The sequence below is a fragment of the Tachypleus tridentatus genome, chromosome 13 (genome assembly GCF_004210375.1).
Source record: "Tachypleus tridentatus isolate NWPU-2018 chromosome 13, ASM421037v1, whole genome shotgun sequence".
Classification (NCBI taxonomy): domain Eukaryota; kingdom Metazoa; phylum Arthropoda; class Merostomata; order Xiphosura; family Limulidae; genus Tachypleus; species Tachypleus tridentatus.
In genome coordinates this window covers 141,596,559-141,613,882 of record NC_134837.1, presented here as the reverse complement: position 1 = coordinate 141,613,882, position 17,324 = coordinate 141,596,559, and the positions used below count along the sequence as shown (strand labels likewise).

The 17,324-nt window shown below is 32.7% G+C and overlaps 1 protein-coding gene across 1 annotated transcript; it reads left to right on the top strand.

Annotated features, from left to right (window-relative positions):
- The first annotated feature begins 2,339 nt into the window (after window positions 1-2,339).
- LOC143237275 (guanine nucleotide-binding protein subunit gamma-e-like) lies at window positions 2,340-15,078 on the top strand. The gene is made up of 2 exons (XM_076476346.1): window positions 2,340-2,499; window positions 14,647-15,078. The coding sequence occupies exons 1-2, from the start codon at window positions 2,411-2,413 to the stop codon at window positions 14,750-14,752; spliced, it is 195 nt and encodes a 64-aa protein (XP_076332461.1). The 5' UTR covers window positions 2,340-2,410; the 3' UTR covers window positions 14,753-15,078.
- Window positions 15,079-17,324: the final 2,246 nt, after the last annotated feature.

The window sequence follows — 17,324 nt, the reverse complement described above, 5'->3', positions numbered from 1 at the left end:
ATTTCATCCTGTGTCAGTGAGAGTGTTCTCTGTCATTCTATATCAACAGGTTGTTTTATTTTATCTTGTGTCAGTTAGAGTGTTTTCTGTCATTCTATATCAGCCACGTGGTTTCATTTTATGTTGTGTCTGTAAAAGTGTTCTCTATCATTTTTTATCAGCCAAGTAGTTTTATCCTCTTTTAGTAAGAGTGTTCTCTGTCATTCTATATCAATCAAGTTGATCTATACTGTGTCAGTAAGAGTGTTCTTTGTCATTCTATATGAACCATGTTGTTTTTTATCTTGTGTCAGTAAAAGTATTCTCTATCAGTTTATATCAACCACATTGTTTTTATCCTATGTTTGTAAGAGTATTCAGTGTCATTCCATACCAATCAGGGTATTTTATTTTATCCTCTGTTAGTAAGAGTTTTTTTTTGTCATTCTATATCAACCATAGTGTTTTATTTGATCCTGTGTCAGTAAGAGTGTTCTCTATCGTTCTATATCAAACAAATTGTTTTATCCTGTATCAGTAAAAGTGTTTTCTATCATTCTCTATCAACCATGTTGTTTTTTTCCTCTGTCAGTAAGAGTGTTCTCTGAAATTCTATATCAACCAGGCTGTTTTATTTTATCCTGTGTCGGTATGACTGTTCTATGTCAATATATATGAACGAGGTTGTTTTATTTGATCCTATGTCAGTGAGAGTGTTATTTGCTATTCTTTATTAACCACGTTTTTTATTTGATTTTCTACCAGTAAGACTGTTCTCTCTCATCCCATATGAACGAGATTGTTTCCTTTTATCTTGCGTCAGTAAGAACGTTCTAGGTTATTCTATATCGGATGCGTTGTTTTCTTTTATCGTATGTGATTAAGAGTGTTCGATGTCATTCTATACCAACCTAATTGTTACCTTTTATCCTGTGTAAATAAGAGTGTTTTCTTTAATTCTTTATCACCCAAGTTGGTTTATCCTGTATCAGTAAGAGTGTTCTCTGTTATTCTATATCAACCTGGTTGTTTCCTTTTATCCTGTATCAGTAAGACACTTTTTTATAATTGTATATCAACCATGTTGTTTCCTTTTATCCTATGTCAGTAAGAGTGTTCTTTGTCATTCTATATCAACCATGGTATTTTATTTTATCCTGGGTCACTAAAAGTGTTTTTTATCATTCTATATCACCCACCTTGTTTTATCCTGTGTCAGTAAGAGTGTTCCTTGTCATTCTGTATCAACCAGGGTATTTTATTTTATCCTGTTTCAGTAAAAGTGTTTTTCATCATTCTATATCTACCAGGTTGTTTCCTTTTATTCTGTGTCAGTAAGAAACTTCTTTGTCATTTTATATCAACCAGTTTATTTTTTTTTCCTGTATCAGTAAGAGTACTCTCTTTCATTCTATATCAACCCGTGTGATTTATTTTTCCTGTGTCACTAAAAGTGTTTTCTATCATTGTCTATCAACCATGTTGTTTTTCCTTTGTAAGTAAGAGTGTTCTCTATCATTTTATATCAACCAGGTTGTTTTATTTTATCCTGTGTCAGTAAGAGTCTTCTCTGTCATTCTGCATCAACCAGGGTGTTTTTTCTGTGTCAGTAAGGGTGCTCTCTGTCATTCTATATCTTTTATGGTATTTTATTTTATCCTGTATCAGTAAGACTGTTCTCTGTCATTCTCTACCAACCACTTTTGTTTTATCCTTTGTCAGTAAGAACGTTTGCTATCATTCTATATCAATCAGGTTGTTGCATTTCCTTTTGCGTGTATCAATGAAACTGAAAAAGACAGTATTTGTAATCTGTCCTTAACAGATAATTAATTCCCATAATTCCAAAAAGACATTTTATTTTGTATCCTTGCGAAAAGACAAATTTCTATTATTTCTAAAAAGATAGATTGTCTTCTGTTTGTTGAGTTAGGCAAATTCTCCTTGATGAAGTACAGACGAGCCTCTATCCTTTACGAAAGATAAATTTTAATATAAGTTGAATTTCAAATTATCCTCCCTCATTTCAGGTAGACGAATGCTTTTCTGTAAAAACAGGAAAATAAACTGCTTACATTTTAACATTCTCAGTACAACAAACAGTTTGGCTTGATATTGTTGTTAACGTTTCTCGGTTGTGGATATTCACAAACATTCTTAGTAGAACTTTGAGTTCTTCTTGCTGTTTGTGTTTCTAGAGTTTTTCAGTTGTTAGTTTTTTTATGTTCTGTGTTATGTAAATAATAATAACAAAATAATTATAAACATAATTTATTTGTATTTAAACTTGTTTTCACAGTCTTATTATTTGAAATTATTTAAAATCAGTTTTGTATTTTTCGACGTTAGCGTCCTCTTGTGGGCTAGTTTGTTTTATATAAGGCTGGATCTCTACGTCAACCGACACCACTAATGCATCTGAGGGGTTGAAATGGACAAGGACGTGTTGAAGAAACAAATTGAAAATATGCGACATCAAGCCCAGATGGAGAGGTGGCCTTTGTCAAAATCTATACAAGCGTAAGTAGATCACGTAACTGTATTGATTTCGTGCCTGAAAACTGTTTATCTTTCTTTTTCTGAGCGATGCTAGAGGTTTGCTATGTTTCGTTCACGGCCACACGTTTTGTCTATATGTTTCGTTGACACCATGAGATGTATTTAGAATGTTCATATTCTAAACTGACTTAAGTAGCAAATGTTGTCAAAATATATCCTCCACCCATCTGTTTATCTCTATAATTTATTCATTTAGAAGGTTTTGTGTGGTTGCATATAAATTTAACCTTACAACACTTGTCTGAATTTGATTTTCGTAAGGACACCTTCAATGTGTTTACAGTTTTAGTTCATTTCAGTGCGTTTGAGGTTAACTAGCTTCTTGGCAGCGAGTGGCTTGACAACGGGAAAGATCTTTATGAAGGGGATCTTTCATGATTGTTACAATAAATAATAAAATATTAAATATATGTGTAAAACGGCTGGTTGGGATTTCTCTACAAGTGGGTTTTCTCGTCATTACTGAATAAAATAATAAAGTTTTGAAACTAAGATGAACTAACTATATTATCACTATCTTAATTTTACACGATTTTATTGCGCCTTAAAGTGCTTCTTTACTTTAAAACGAACCTGACAGTTCGGTTCACCTTTTCATACTTTCATTCTTGTTTAGACATTTCAGTTCTTGTTTTGACACCCTAGTTCTAACTTTGGCTCATTAACCATATATTGTTTTGACAGTTCAGTTCTAGCTTTGACACATTAGCTATAGTTTAGACACTCCAGGTCTTGATTTCACACTTCAGTTCTAACCTTGAAACTCTAGCTATAGTTTAGACTTTCCAGGTCTTGTTTTGACACTTTAGTTCTAGCTTTGACACATTAGCTATAGTTTAGACACTCCAGGTCTTGCTTTGACACTTCAGTTATAATTTTGACACCTTAGCTATAGTTTAGACACTCCAGGTCTTGTTTTGACACTTCAGTTCTATCTTTGAAACTCTAGCTATAGTTTACACTCCAGGTTTTATTTTGACACTTCAGTTCTAACTTTTATAATTCATTTCTTGTAACCCACCAATGGCACAGCGGTATGTCTGCAGGCTCACATCGTTAAAATTCAAGTTTGGATACCCATGGTGGGCACAGCAACGACAGTCCATTGTGTAATGTTGTGCCTAATTCTAAACAAACAAACATTTGTTCTTTGAATACTTCAATTTTTTTACTAACATATTAGTTCTATGTTAGACACGTCGGGTCTCGTTTTGACACATCTTGTTTTGGTAATTTAGTTTTAGTTTTGACACTTTATCTCTAGTTTTGATGCTCTAGACGGTATTTTAATACTTCATTTTTGTGTCTTGGTACTTTGGTAATTCGATTCTGGTTTTGGAATATTAGCTCTTGTTTTGACACTTTATTTCTCGTTTTGGTACTTCGATTATAGTTTTGACGTATTATTTCTTGTTTTCACACTCCAAGTCTCCTTTTGACACTTTGTTCTAGCTAAGATACTTTAGGGTTCACTTTGACACTCACGATCTCATACTGAAAATTCATTTCTTGTTTCGGTTCTTCCGTTTTTGTTTTGATACATTAATTTTGGTTTTCAAGCTCCATATCTCGTTTTCATAGATTAGTTCTAGCTTAGAAACTTCAAGTTTCATTTTGAACACAATAGGCCTCATTTAGTCACTTCATTTCTTGTTTTAAGCACACTAGGCCTCATTTAGTCACTTCATTTCTTGTTTTGAACACACTAGGCCTCATTTAGTAAATTCATTTCTTGTTTTGAACACACTAGGCCTCATTTAGTAAATTCATTTCTTGTTTTGGTGCATCAATTTTTGTTCTCATTTATTAATTATATTTTGATACTCCAAATCTCTTTTTGATACTTAATTCCTTGTGCTGGTACTTCAGTTCTAGTTCCGAAATATTAATTCTACTTTGACATTCAAGGCCTTGTTTTGGTACTTCCGTTTTTGTTTTGATACATTAGCTCGTGTTAAGGCAGTTCATGTCTTGTGTTTACACTTCATTTCTTGTCATGGTACTTTAGTTTTGGTTTTGGCTGTGTTTCTTGTTTTGTTACTTTGGTTCTCGTTTGTAAACTGTATTTTCTTTTTTTTTCACGCTTCTGTTTTCGTTTCGACTCTTTTAATGAAAATTTTGAACACTATCTGTAGTCATTTCTGAGTACGTGTTAATAATAATATTTTAAGTCGGTTCAGACAATTATAAGTACAGCATTATGAAAGTTCACTTATTTGAGACTTAGTGCTATATTGATATTATGTCTAAATTCACAGAATAAGTTGAGAAAAACTGATTTTCCGTGATGACGAGAAAACCTACTTGTAGAGAAAAATATATATGTAAAAACGGCTGGTATGAATAGAGAAAGCGCTATGTAGAGGAGCGAACAACGTTTCGACCTTCTTTGGTCATCGTCAGGTTCACAAAGAAAGAAAGAGGTAACTGACCAATAGCTGACCACATGAAGGTAGTTGTTTTTTTATTAAACAGTTTAACAAACTAAAAAACTGAGTGTATCTAGACTTATTCAACGTCAACCCTTTCTTGTGTTTGTTTAGTAGAGATGACAAACTGAGTGTATCTAGACTTAAAGAATGTCAACCATTTCTAGTTTTGTTTCTCTGAAGGAGAAAATTTATCTGAAAAATGATAGTTAGAAGATTTAAATGGTTTCTTTTTCTTGGATTTTTGTTTTTCTTGTAGTGAAGCACAAAGCCACACAATGGTTTGTCTGTGCTGTTTCATTTGGACGGGGTGTCATAAATGAAAGTAAAGCTAAAAAGTGTTTTTATTACCAGGGGACGGCTGATCTTTCGTCAGACCGCAAAGGTGTTTTGACATTGACTTCTGTAATATGTACTTCCAAGTTTCAAAATATAGTGCAATGAAGGAGCAACTACAGTTAAAATAATAAATGTGAGATACTGTTAAAATGTACGAACAGTGATGATTTCTGCTGGTTTTTATTATTAGTGAATGAACAGATAAGATACTGTTTATTTCAACCTTTTAACGGTTTGTCACACTCAAATTCCTTCATAACGTCGAACATGTTTTTACTCGGAAATTGAATTTTCAGTGCAGTCTTCATGATTCATTTCAACAAAACACGCGAAAAGAGCGTGAGCAGTGAACGTGTTTACCGGTAGAAACATGGAACCATGTCGCGTATCTCTCTGTCTGCCAGTGGCTACAATAAATACAGCTATCAAAACGTACGAATAGAAAACGTATTTTTCCAAATTATTTTAACTTGAGTTTGAGGCTGTAGTATGGAGAGCTGAAGGAAAAATAGCCATTCTCTACTATGAATATATATTAGATAATAACTTTCCTCGTTTGTGCATTTATTGGTAATTATATAGTTACGTGACATTCTGTATCTCGAGTCCAATGGTTTCCAGAACAGAACATTCCATTGTATTTTTTTCTATCTTCGTTCATCACGAAAAAAATACAATGAATGATAATTGATACATTGTAGTTTGTTTCATTTAATTCCTCAAAAAACATAAATTCTAAAAGAAGTACCTCTCAGAAGTGATGGCATCCATTCTTCAGTGAAATACTGTTGATAACAGTGAGGTCAAATGTTTCGTTCCATCCTTCTTCCAGGAACTCTTTCATGAGACATATTTCAGTCAATAGAATTACAACTGAACATTTTATGTCACATTCATAACTCATGAATTGTTTGATTTTTATGAAAAATAAATGTAGACTGAACTTATTCCTAAAGAAATCTTCATGATAAATTTGAATTAGAAACAAAATATCGTTTAATTATAATGTGCGTTTTTATCCAACTCCTATACCAAAATACAGTACTATGCATAATTTTACTGTAATTTTTAATAGTATTATCCAAATTTATTGTAGCTTTAGACTTGTTTGGGATATAATTTTACTAATTAGAAAGTTGTATAATTTTTTTCTCTTAGAAAATTTACGAGTAGATTGACTTAGCTTCAACAGTTTTGCTCCAAAACATTACTGTAGTTTCAGACTTTTTACGGTTTATTCTAGTAAATATTTAGTTTCAAACTTTCTTCTATAATTTTACTAATGTAGTTTCAAATTCGTTTGTGATGACTTTTAGCTGAGGAGTTTGTTGTGCTTTCAGAAAAAAATAGAGACACCTCTCCTGATTGTTAATACATAAGCAGGTTTACCACACGACAAGAGACATTTGTTCTGATAATTTATACACAACAGTCTTACCACATAACACAGAGACATCTGTCTTGATAATTTATACATGAGCAGCTTTGCCACATAATACAGTGAGACACAAGATAATTGTTTCTACCCAATAGAAAACTTACATGATAGTTTCTAGATAAGCAGGCTTACCACATGAAAAAATGCACTTGGCTTGATAGTTTCTAGATAATCAGACTTACCACATAAAACAAATACCCTTGACTTGATAGTTTCTATATAAGTGGCTTATCACATGAGAAAATACACTTGACTTGATAGATTCTAGATAAGCAGGTTTGCTACATGGAAAAATACACTTTACTTGATTGTTTCAAGATAAGCAGGCTTATAACATGAAAAAATACACTTGACTTGATAGTTTCTACACCATAGGTTTACTACACAACATGGAGACTCCTGACCTGATAGTTTCTACAGTCGACTTACTGCACCACGCAGAGACTCTTGACCTGATAATTTCTTTAGTAGACTTACTGTACCACGCAGAGACTCCTGATCTGATAGTTTCTACAGAGATAGGCTTACTGTTCGACACAGAGTTTCCTGTATATTTCTGATGAGAATAAGACATAATACATTACAAACATCCCAGCACATGTAGACTAATACACTAACCCTAGTTAACAACCACTGTGATTCCTTTTGTCATTTATAAATGCTAGTGAAAAAATAAACATTTCTACAGATAAGTAAAAGATAAAATAAACATTCCTACAGGTGAGTAAAATAATAAAATAAACATTCCTAGAGGTAAGTAAAAGAATAAAATAAACATTTCCAGTGGTGTAGCTAGGGGAGGCAAGGGGGGACATCTTTCTCCGGGCGCAGCATCAGGGAGGGGGGCACCAAGTTGATGTTACATAATTAGGAATGAATTTCAGAATGAAATGTTTTCCCCTCTTAACCAATTAATGCCCGGTGTCCCATATTTGGGAGTTGAAACGTCATATGTTGCCGCAACTTGGTTGTGATTTGGTCACGTTATACCAAAACACTATCTAAACGTTGAAAAACGTCAGACTGCAACGTCACTTCCTGACGAATAATGGACGTTGCTATGTAACGTTGCCACAACGTCGTAATTGGTCACATTTTTCTATTAAGTTGTCTAAACGTTATGAAAATGTCAAAATGCAGTCACTTCAAAGCGAATAATCAACGTTGTTATGCAACATTGTGCAAACGTTGCGAAATGTAACATTATATGCTGTAAATCAGTAATCATAACGCACATTACACAGATACTTCACTGATCAAAGTCGGTAAATTGTCTATTACGTGATCCAGTTTTCGGAATGCTACCATGGCCTCAGCGCCATGAGATTGTCAGTGGAAAAATTGTCAGCCTTGGCTTTGCTGAGTGCGGAGCGAGAGGTTACTGACAGCATAAATTTTGAGAAACTAATCGATAAATTTGCAGCAGCCAAGGCAAGAAGAATTTCTCTTTGAAGTTACATAATAACATCCAAAGCATTATATCAAACTATTTATTTTACTTTATATTAACTTTTCAGGTTACTATATCCAAAGTAATGTTTTAAGTTTTCGCAATGTTATATTTGACTATTATTTTAGTATAAAATAATTCTGCATTAATTCTTTTATATGCATTCTTGTTTCTGATTCTGTCCTTCTCTGTTATTCAATTATATCTTCAAAGTACCGTTGTTCCCCCAATTATTTCACTTTTTCATCTCCTTCATACCCTAAAAATACGCCACGAAATGCAGGTTTTCATGTTCTAAAACTCATAAATTTCCGGGAAAGCATGACGGACCCTCTTATGGCTTACATTTTGTCACGAGGGAGCGTGAAAACTGACTTTGTCCTCTGGCGCTGAAAACCCTAGCTACGCCTCTAAACATTCCTACAGGTAAGTAAAAGATATAAAATAAACATTTTTACAGGTAAGTAAAAGAATAAAATAAACACTTCTACAGGTAAGTAAAAGATTAAAATAAACGTTCCAATAAGTAAAACATATAAAATAAACATTTTTACAGGTAAGTAAAAGAATAAAATAAACACTCCTACAGGTAAGTAAAAGAATAAAATAAACACTCCTACAGGTAAGTACAAGAATAAAATAAACATTCCTATAGGTAAGTAAAAGATATAAAATAAACATTTTTACAGGTAAGTAAAAGATATAAAATAAACATTTTTACAGGTAAGTAAAAGATATAAAATAAACACTTCTACAGGTAAGTAAAAGATTAAAATAAACGTTCCAATAAGTAAAACATATAAAATAAACAGTTTTACAGGTAAGTAAAAAAATAAAATAAACACTCCTACAGGTAAGTAAAAGAATAAAATAAACATTCCTATAGGTAAGTAAAAGATTTAAAATAAACACTCCTACAGGTAAGTAAAGGAATAAAATAAACATTCCTACAGGTAATTAAAAGATATAAAATAAACATATTTACAGGTAAGTAAAAGAATAAAATAAACACTTCTACAGGTAAGTAAAAGATTAAAATAAACGTTCCAATAAGTAAAACATATAAAATAAACGTTCCAATAAGTAAAACATATAAAATAAACATTTTTACAGGTAAGTAAAAAAATAAAATAAACACTCCTACAGGTAAGTAAAAGAATAAAATAAACATTCCTATAGGTAAGTAAAAGATTTAAAATAAACACTCCTACAGGTAAGTAAAGGAATAAAATAAACATTCCTACAGGTAATTAAAAGATAAAATAAACATTTCTACAGGTAAGTCAAAGAATAAAATAAACATTCCTACAGGTAAGTAAAAGATATAAAATAAACATTTTTACAGGTAAGTAAAAGAATAAAATAAACACTTCTACAGGTAAGTAAAAGATTAAAATAAACGTTCCTATAGGTAAGTAAAAGAATAAAATAAACACTCCTATGAGTAAGTAAATGAATAAAATAAACACTCCTATGAGTAAGTAAATGAATAAAATAAACATTCCTACAGATAAGTAAAAGATATAAAATAAACATTTTTACAGGTAAGTAAAAGATATAAAATAAACATTTTTACAGGTAAGTAAAAGAATAAAGTAAACACTCCTACAGGTAAGTGAAAGATATAAAATAAATATCCATACGGGTAAGTAGAAGAATAAAACAAACATTCCTACAGGTAAGTAGAAGAATAAAACAAACATTCCTACAGGTAAGTAGAAGAATAAAACAAACATTCCTACAGGTAAGTAAAAGAATAAAACAAACATTCCTACAGGTAAGTAAACGAATAAAATAAAACTTAGCAGGTATTATTGTTTCACTGTTGTTTTTCCAGATGTATACTATCTATCCTAAGGTTAAAGAAACGTCTACTTGGTTTGTTTCATGGTTTTTTAATTTAACAGGATTTCTTACTTCCTTCCTGCATCCTTCAGACTTTCTTTACCATATGTTTGATAGTTTCTTTCATTTCTATCACCTTATGCATTCATTTTCATTTTGTGTATTTTCCATCAATTATAATATAATGATAATTTCTTTCCTTTTCTTGCTCAATTTCCAGTTATTTCTTGTCTAATGAAAAAGGTTTCTTTATCTCTCACTTTGTACCTTTGGTTTTTTTTCTTAATCTCTCTGAAGAAATTTCTCTCTCTCTTTCTTATCATCTGTCTAATAAAGATCACTTCATTATTTCCTGTATAGTGTTTTCTTTACTTTATTCTGTCTATCAATTTCCTGCTTTCACTTTTCACACTTTTCTTCTTTCATTTATGAACTCTTATTTTGTAACAGGCACTACAAAGGTATTTATTTGAGATCCCAGGAATGTAGTCAGTGGTGTTTTCACACAAATCCCAAACTAAAAAATCTTTATGTGAGAAAACTCAGTTGCACAACAATATGTTTTTGGACTTACAACACTGGAAACCAAGTATCAATACCTAAGTGGGCAGAGCCCAGATAGCTCTCTGTGTAACTTTGTGCCTTAATAAAAACAAGCAAACTTTATGTGAGAGTAAGAAATGAATCAAATGCTTTATTAATAGCACACCCAGGTTTTGATACAGCACTTAAATATTATGTTAATAATAAATAATTATAGTATTAATACCAGAAAAGAACATAAGAGATTATTCCCAATAAATTTTCATAACCTTTGTTACCTATGAAGAAACCACATGTTAATTAATTTGGTGAAAAGTTATGATTTATGGTTTGTCATGGAGATTTGATACTTTTGTTTGTGGTCTCTTAAAAACGATTTATGTAGTCTTCACAATAATAAGGTAACACCACTACTATAAGGTTTCTACTCTAATAAGGTTCCAACCAACTCCATTTGCATCACAAAGAGCACTGTTGATTTCCACACTAATAAGGTTCTGATGAACTATCTGTACTTCTCGTTTAGAACAAAAGAGAGTTCTGTTTTCTTTCTCCCTTTCTGTAAACCCTGGAACTTTAATGAGCTATTTTTATTGTTTTTAGGCCTTCAGGGATTTGTCTCTGTTATGACTTGGTGTTGAAACTAGTGGTCATTAGAATGAAAGTGTTAATGACATAGACACTGGCATGTTTGAAGAAACAAATTAAAAACCCTTTATTTTTGTCACACTATATAACAGGAGTATTCACATGCTAATAACCTTAATGTTTCTTTATATGACAAACAGGTAACATAAATTAGGCTTCTTTATTTGTTTTTTTCCTGTTTAGTTTACTTAAAAATTGCTTTAATGAAATTCAAAGAAAAGTAATTAATCTTTGATAATTATTATAGAACATTACTTGTCTTGTGGTAACTCTTAGTTCATCAAACAAATATTAGACATGTAACAAAACATTACTTGTTTTATGGTAGATCTTAATTCATCAAACAAATATTAGACATGTAACAAAATATTGTTTGTTTTATGGTAGATCTAGTTCATCAAACAAATATTAGACATATAACAAAACATTAGTTATTTTATGGTAACTCTTAGTTCATCAAACAAATATTAGACATATAACAAAACATTGCTTGTTTTATGGTAGATCTAGTTCATGAAACAAATATTAGACATGTAACAAAACATTGCTTGTTTTATGGTAATCTAGTTCATCAATCAAATATTAGACATGTAACAAAACATTGCTTGATTTATGGTAGATCTTAGTTCATCAAACAAATGTTAGACATGTAACAAAACATTGCTTGATTTATGGTAGATCTTAGTTCATCAAACAAATGTTAGACATGTAACAAAACATTGCTTGTTTTATGGCAATTAAGTAATGAGTTTTGTAAACGAAAATCAGGATGCACAGTAATAATAACTGTCACTAATCATGCAAGACACAGTGAGAGAGGAAACTGTCATAAATGACAGCATGTCACATTGAGATGAGAGTGTTTGCTGTGTATCAGAATGAGTTGGAAACTGGCAGAGTCACAGGAAGTTGTGTGTGTCACAGTTAAATAGAAAAGTGGCAGAATCATTGTGTGTCACATAAAGTTAGGAAGGTCCTAGATTTATAGTGGGTCACAGTTAAATAGGGAACTAGCAGAATCAAGGTGTAAAATTGAGTTAAACAAGTGGCAAATCTATAGTGTGTCAGAGTTAAGTAGGTGGCAAGTTTATAGTGTACTACATAAGAGTTATGTAGGTGGCAGATTTATAGTATGTCAAAATGAATTAGAAAACTGCCAGAATAACAGTTTCTCAAAGTAAGTTAAGAAACTAGGAAAATCACAGTGTGTCATACTGATTTAGAAAACTAGTTTAATCTCTGTGTCTTGTTGAATTAAAGAGTTAATCGATATGATACATTATATCACTTAAAGTTTTGTACAACAGCATAGTGCAGTGGTGTCAGTAATTATAATACATTCTGTAATATCAGGTTTGTACAACATAGTGCAGTGATACCAGTAGTTCTAATACCTTCTGTAACCTAAGGTTTGTACAACATAATGCAGTTATACCAGTAGTTCTAATACCTTCTGTAACCTAAGGTTTGTACAACATAATGCAGTGGTGCCAGTAGTTGTAATACATTCTGTAACCTCAGAGTTTCTACAACAGCACAGTAAAGTGGTCCCACTGCTTTATTCTATAACACTGTACAGTGGTCCTTATAATTTACACTATAACACTGTACAGTGGTCCTTATAGTTTGTACTATAACACAGTACAGTGGTTCTTATAGTTTATACTATAACACAGTATAGTGGCCCTTATAATTTGTACTATAACACAGTACAATGGTCCTTATCATTTGTACTATAACACAGTACAATGGTCCTTATCATTTGTACTATAACACAGTACAATAGTCCTTATCATTTGTACTATAACAAGCACAGTGGTCCCTATAGTTTGCACTATAACACAATACAGTGATCCTTATAGTTTGTACAATAACACAGTACAGTGGTCCATATAATTTGTACAATAACACAGTACAGTGGTCCATATAATTTGTACAATAACACAGTACAGTAGTCCATATAATTTGTACTATAACACAGTACAGTGGTTCTTATAGTTTATACTATAACACAGTACAGTGGTTCTTATAGTTTATACTATAACACAGTATAGTGGTCCTTATAATTTGTACTATAACACAGTACAATGGTCCTTATCATTTGTACTATAACACAATACAATGGTCCTTACAGTTTACACTATAACACAATACAATGGTCCTTACAGTTTACACTATAACACAATACAATGGTCCTTACAGTTTATACTATAACACAATACAATGGTCTTTATAGTTTGTGCTGTAATACAATACAGTGGTCCTTATAGTGTTTACTACAACATAGTACAGTGGTCCAAGTAGTTGTACTATAACACCATACAGTGGTCCCAGCACTTTATTCAACAACACAGCACAGTGGTCCCAATAGTTTGTACAATAACATAGTACAGTGGTCCCAGTAGTTTGGACTATATTACAGTTCAATGGTTCCAGTAGTTTGTATTATAGCACTGTGCAGTGGTCCTAATTGCTTGTACAATAATACAGTGCAGTGGTCCCATTGATTTGTACTATAACACAGTACAGTGGTCTCAACAGTTTGTACTATAACACAGTGCAACAGCCACCCTTATTATAAAACAACATTCTACTTGATTTACAACTTCAAAATAATTCAATGTTATTAATGGGTTGTGAAAATCTTAAAGCTTACGTCTTGTACAACGTTATTGCTGTAGTCCTAGTAGTTTTAAGACAGTCTTTCACCTCTGGTTTTGCACTAAAGCACAATATAATGATCATAGCGGGATGATACTCTTATTTAACTTCGGGTTTTCTATTAAAAAGTAATCTAGTGGTTAGAAAACTTTGTTACATCTTAGGACTCGACATGGCCACGTGGTTAAGGCACTCGACTCGTAATCCGAGTGCCGCGGGTTCGAATCCCCGTTACACCCAACATGCTCGCCCTTTCAGGCGTGGGGGCGTTATAATGTCACGGTCAATCCCACTATTCGTTGGTAAAAGAATAGCCCAAGAGTTGGTGGTGGGTGGTGATGACTAGCTGCCTTCCCTCTAGTCTTACACTGCTAAATTAGGGACGGCTAGCGCAGATAGCCCTCGTGTAGCTTTCGCGAAATTCAAAACAAACTAAACGAAAAGTCTCAGATTTTGTACTGTACGATACGATGATACATTGTAACAGTAACAGTATGACGTTACCTCGGACAATAAAACGTTATTATTATCATAATGTATTGTGTGGGATAAGGTAGTCGTCAACGTATGTATAGACTATGTTTAATTTTCTTTAAAGGTCTTCCTGTCTATCGAACAGATAGTAGGGTGTATATATACGTTATTGAGTTTGATATTCTTAAGATTTGCTTGACTAAAAGTGTGTATGTATTCTAGTGTTTCAAATTATTGAAATCTCCTTGTGTTGTATATATACTCTTGTTTTCATATTTTAGGCTACGGGAATACATCGAAGAGAACGAAAGAACTGACCCATTGATTCACGCTCCTGACAAGAAAAATAATCCATGGGCAGAAAAAGGAAAATGCCTCATCATGTAGCCCGTACTTTACTTAACCCTAATCCAACTCTTTAACGAGCCCTGGGCTCTACTCCTCTTCACACGGGAATCACAAACCACCAAACGTGCTTTTTTCAGCTAAAGACTGTTTCGTACCTGGTGTTGTTTTAACCCTCCCTCATATGTTGAACTCTTATCCGCTTTGGTTGGAACTTACTGAGTAACGAAACGAAGACTGGGAAAAAATCTCACCATCCTTTTTTGACTTCAAAAGTAAAATACAAATTATCTCTCTGTTATTGTTTTTAAATGTATTATCGACAATGAAAATAAAACATCGAAATGCCTTTCTCCAAGACAATAGAAATGTATATTTTTCTCTTAATAAACACGGGTTGTTGTGTTTTTAACTAATATACAAGATTAAGACAAATGTTAATTTAAAAAAGGGGGGGGGAATAATAGGGTTCGTCAAAATGTACAGAAACAAATTTAATCAAAACACAAAGATGATGCTTTTTAAACCTACAACTAAGTACCTTTAATGAAAGTGTCAACAAACTAGGTTAGAGATGGTGTCTACATTATTTTCTCAAACTAAAAATCCATGTTTTGACTCCATAAAAATTAATAAATGCTCTAGACATGGAGTCGAAGTAGGAATTTGAAACTTGATAAAATAATAAAAGCCTTTATTATTTGTTGTTTAGAGTAACTAGCTGTAGGTTTGAAACATAATTTGTCAGTTTTGATTCAACTTGTTTCTGTATTTTAATGATGATATCTGTTCCCTTTTCATGTTTGTGTATGTAGAATAAAGTTTGTAAGCTACATACATGCACGGGCGTTCAGTTTAATGTTACATGTTTTTAATAGTTTACTGCTTCAATGTTTTTTGGTTTGTTTTTTTTTCTCTCCACCCAACTTAGCCAGGTGATTTTATGCCTCAGATTTCATGTAAACGCTTTTAACATTCGCCAAGCACATTCGGTACTTGAATGGCTTCGAAGAGAAACTTGACAATTAGCGATGAAAAATACTGGTTAAATATCCCCTTCTCTTTCAAGAACCAACACAAAAATATTCAAATGACCTACGAAAGAATATTTTAGTGGGTGGGCCCACGCTTTAGTAAAATATTCATCGCCGCATTTTGTGTTGAGTTGTGAAACAACAATAATATTAGGAATTGATAATTATATGAAGAATAAATGTGATCAATTTTTAATTTTGTCTAACAACTGGATTTTCTTTGTTTTGCTTTCAGTACTATTGATACTATATTGAGGTTCATTATAAATGAATCAAGTCTAGTTTATAAACTACTCTAGCTTATAAATTGTGCTAATTTTATTTGTATAACAAATAAACAAAACTGCTGTACTTTACGCTTTGTAAGACGCTACATGGAAGACGCTTTCTAATTTTGAAAAGACAATTCTACGAAAAAATAGTTTGGCTCAGCAACACCTCGAGGCAGCGTTGACCTTTTTTCAACCTACTGGATAAATACAGGGCCCAGCTTGGCCAGGTGGGTTAAGGCGTTCGACTCGTAATCTGAGGTCGCGGGTTCGAATCCCCGTAGCACCAAACATGCTCGACCTTTCAGCCGTGGGGGCGTTATAACGTCACGGTCAATCCCACTATTCATTGGTAAAAGAGAAGCCCAAGAGTTGGCGGTGGGTGATGATGACTAGCTGCCTTCCCTCTAGTTTTACACTTTAGTCTTACACCTCGTGTAGCTTTACGCGAAATTCAAAACATGCCAGTCAAATACATCATATTCTTCACAGTATACCGACAATATTAGTTAAATTGAATGTTTTATGCTACTTAAAATACTTGTAATTGGTAAGTAATGAGTTACGACCCGTTTTGAGTAGACCCTAAGCTAACCTCTTGCCTTAATCTATCACTTTGTCATGGAAGACACATTGGGATTTTTCAAGGTATTTTTAAGAAGAAAAGTGCGTCTTACAAGGCGTAAAGTACGGTAATTATTATCCCACACCTTGAGGAAATCCAAAACTTTGCGAATTTTTTGGCCTATGTAAATCTTTAACTTTTTTTTTTCCAAATACACCACTAGTAGCGCTGTTTTCCAGGTGTAATTTAACGTCAACTAATGAATTACTCTTTTTAAGGATTGCTGAATATATTCGAAGATTAATAAAATATGAGACAATGTACTGACTTAATGTTATTGATTATAAACTATAGAGGAATTTTATTTTATACTGCTTAAGTTAATCCTTACTATAAAAATATACTCTGAGGGTCGCGGGTTCGAATCCCCGTCGCACCAAATATTCTCGCCCTATCAGCCGTGTGGGCGTTATAATGTTACGGTCAATCCCACTATTCCTTGGTAAAAGAATAGCCCAAGAGTTGGTTGTGGGTGGTGATGACTAGCTGCCTTCCCTCTAGTCTTACACTGCTAAATTAGGAACGGCTAGCGCAGATAGCCCTCGTGTAGCTTTATGCGAAATAAACAAAAAACAATAAAAATAACTGTTCTGTAGTCATACCTATAAAGGTATTGCTGGGTACGTTATTTATTGATTACGTAACAAAATATAAAGAAATATTTTGCATCATATTGTTTGTTGTCA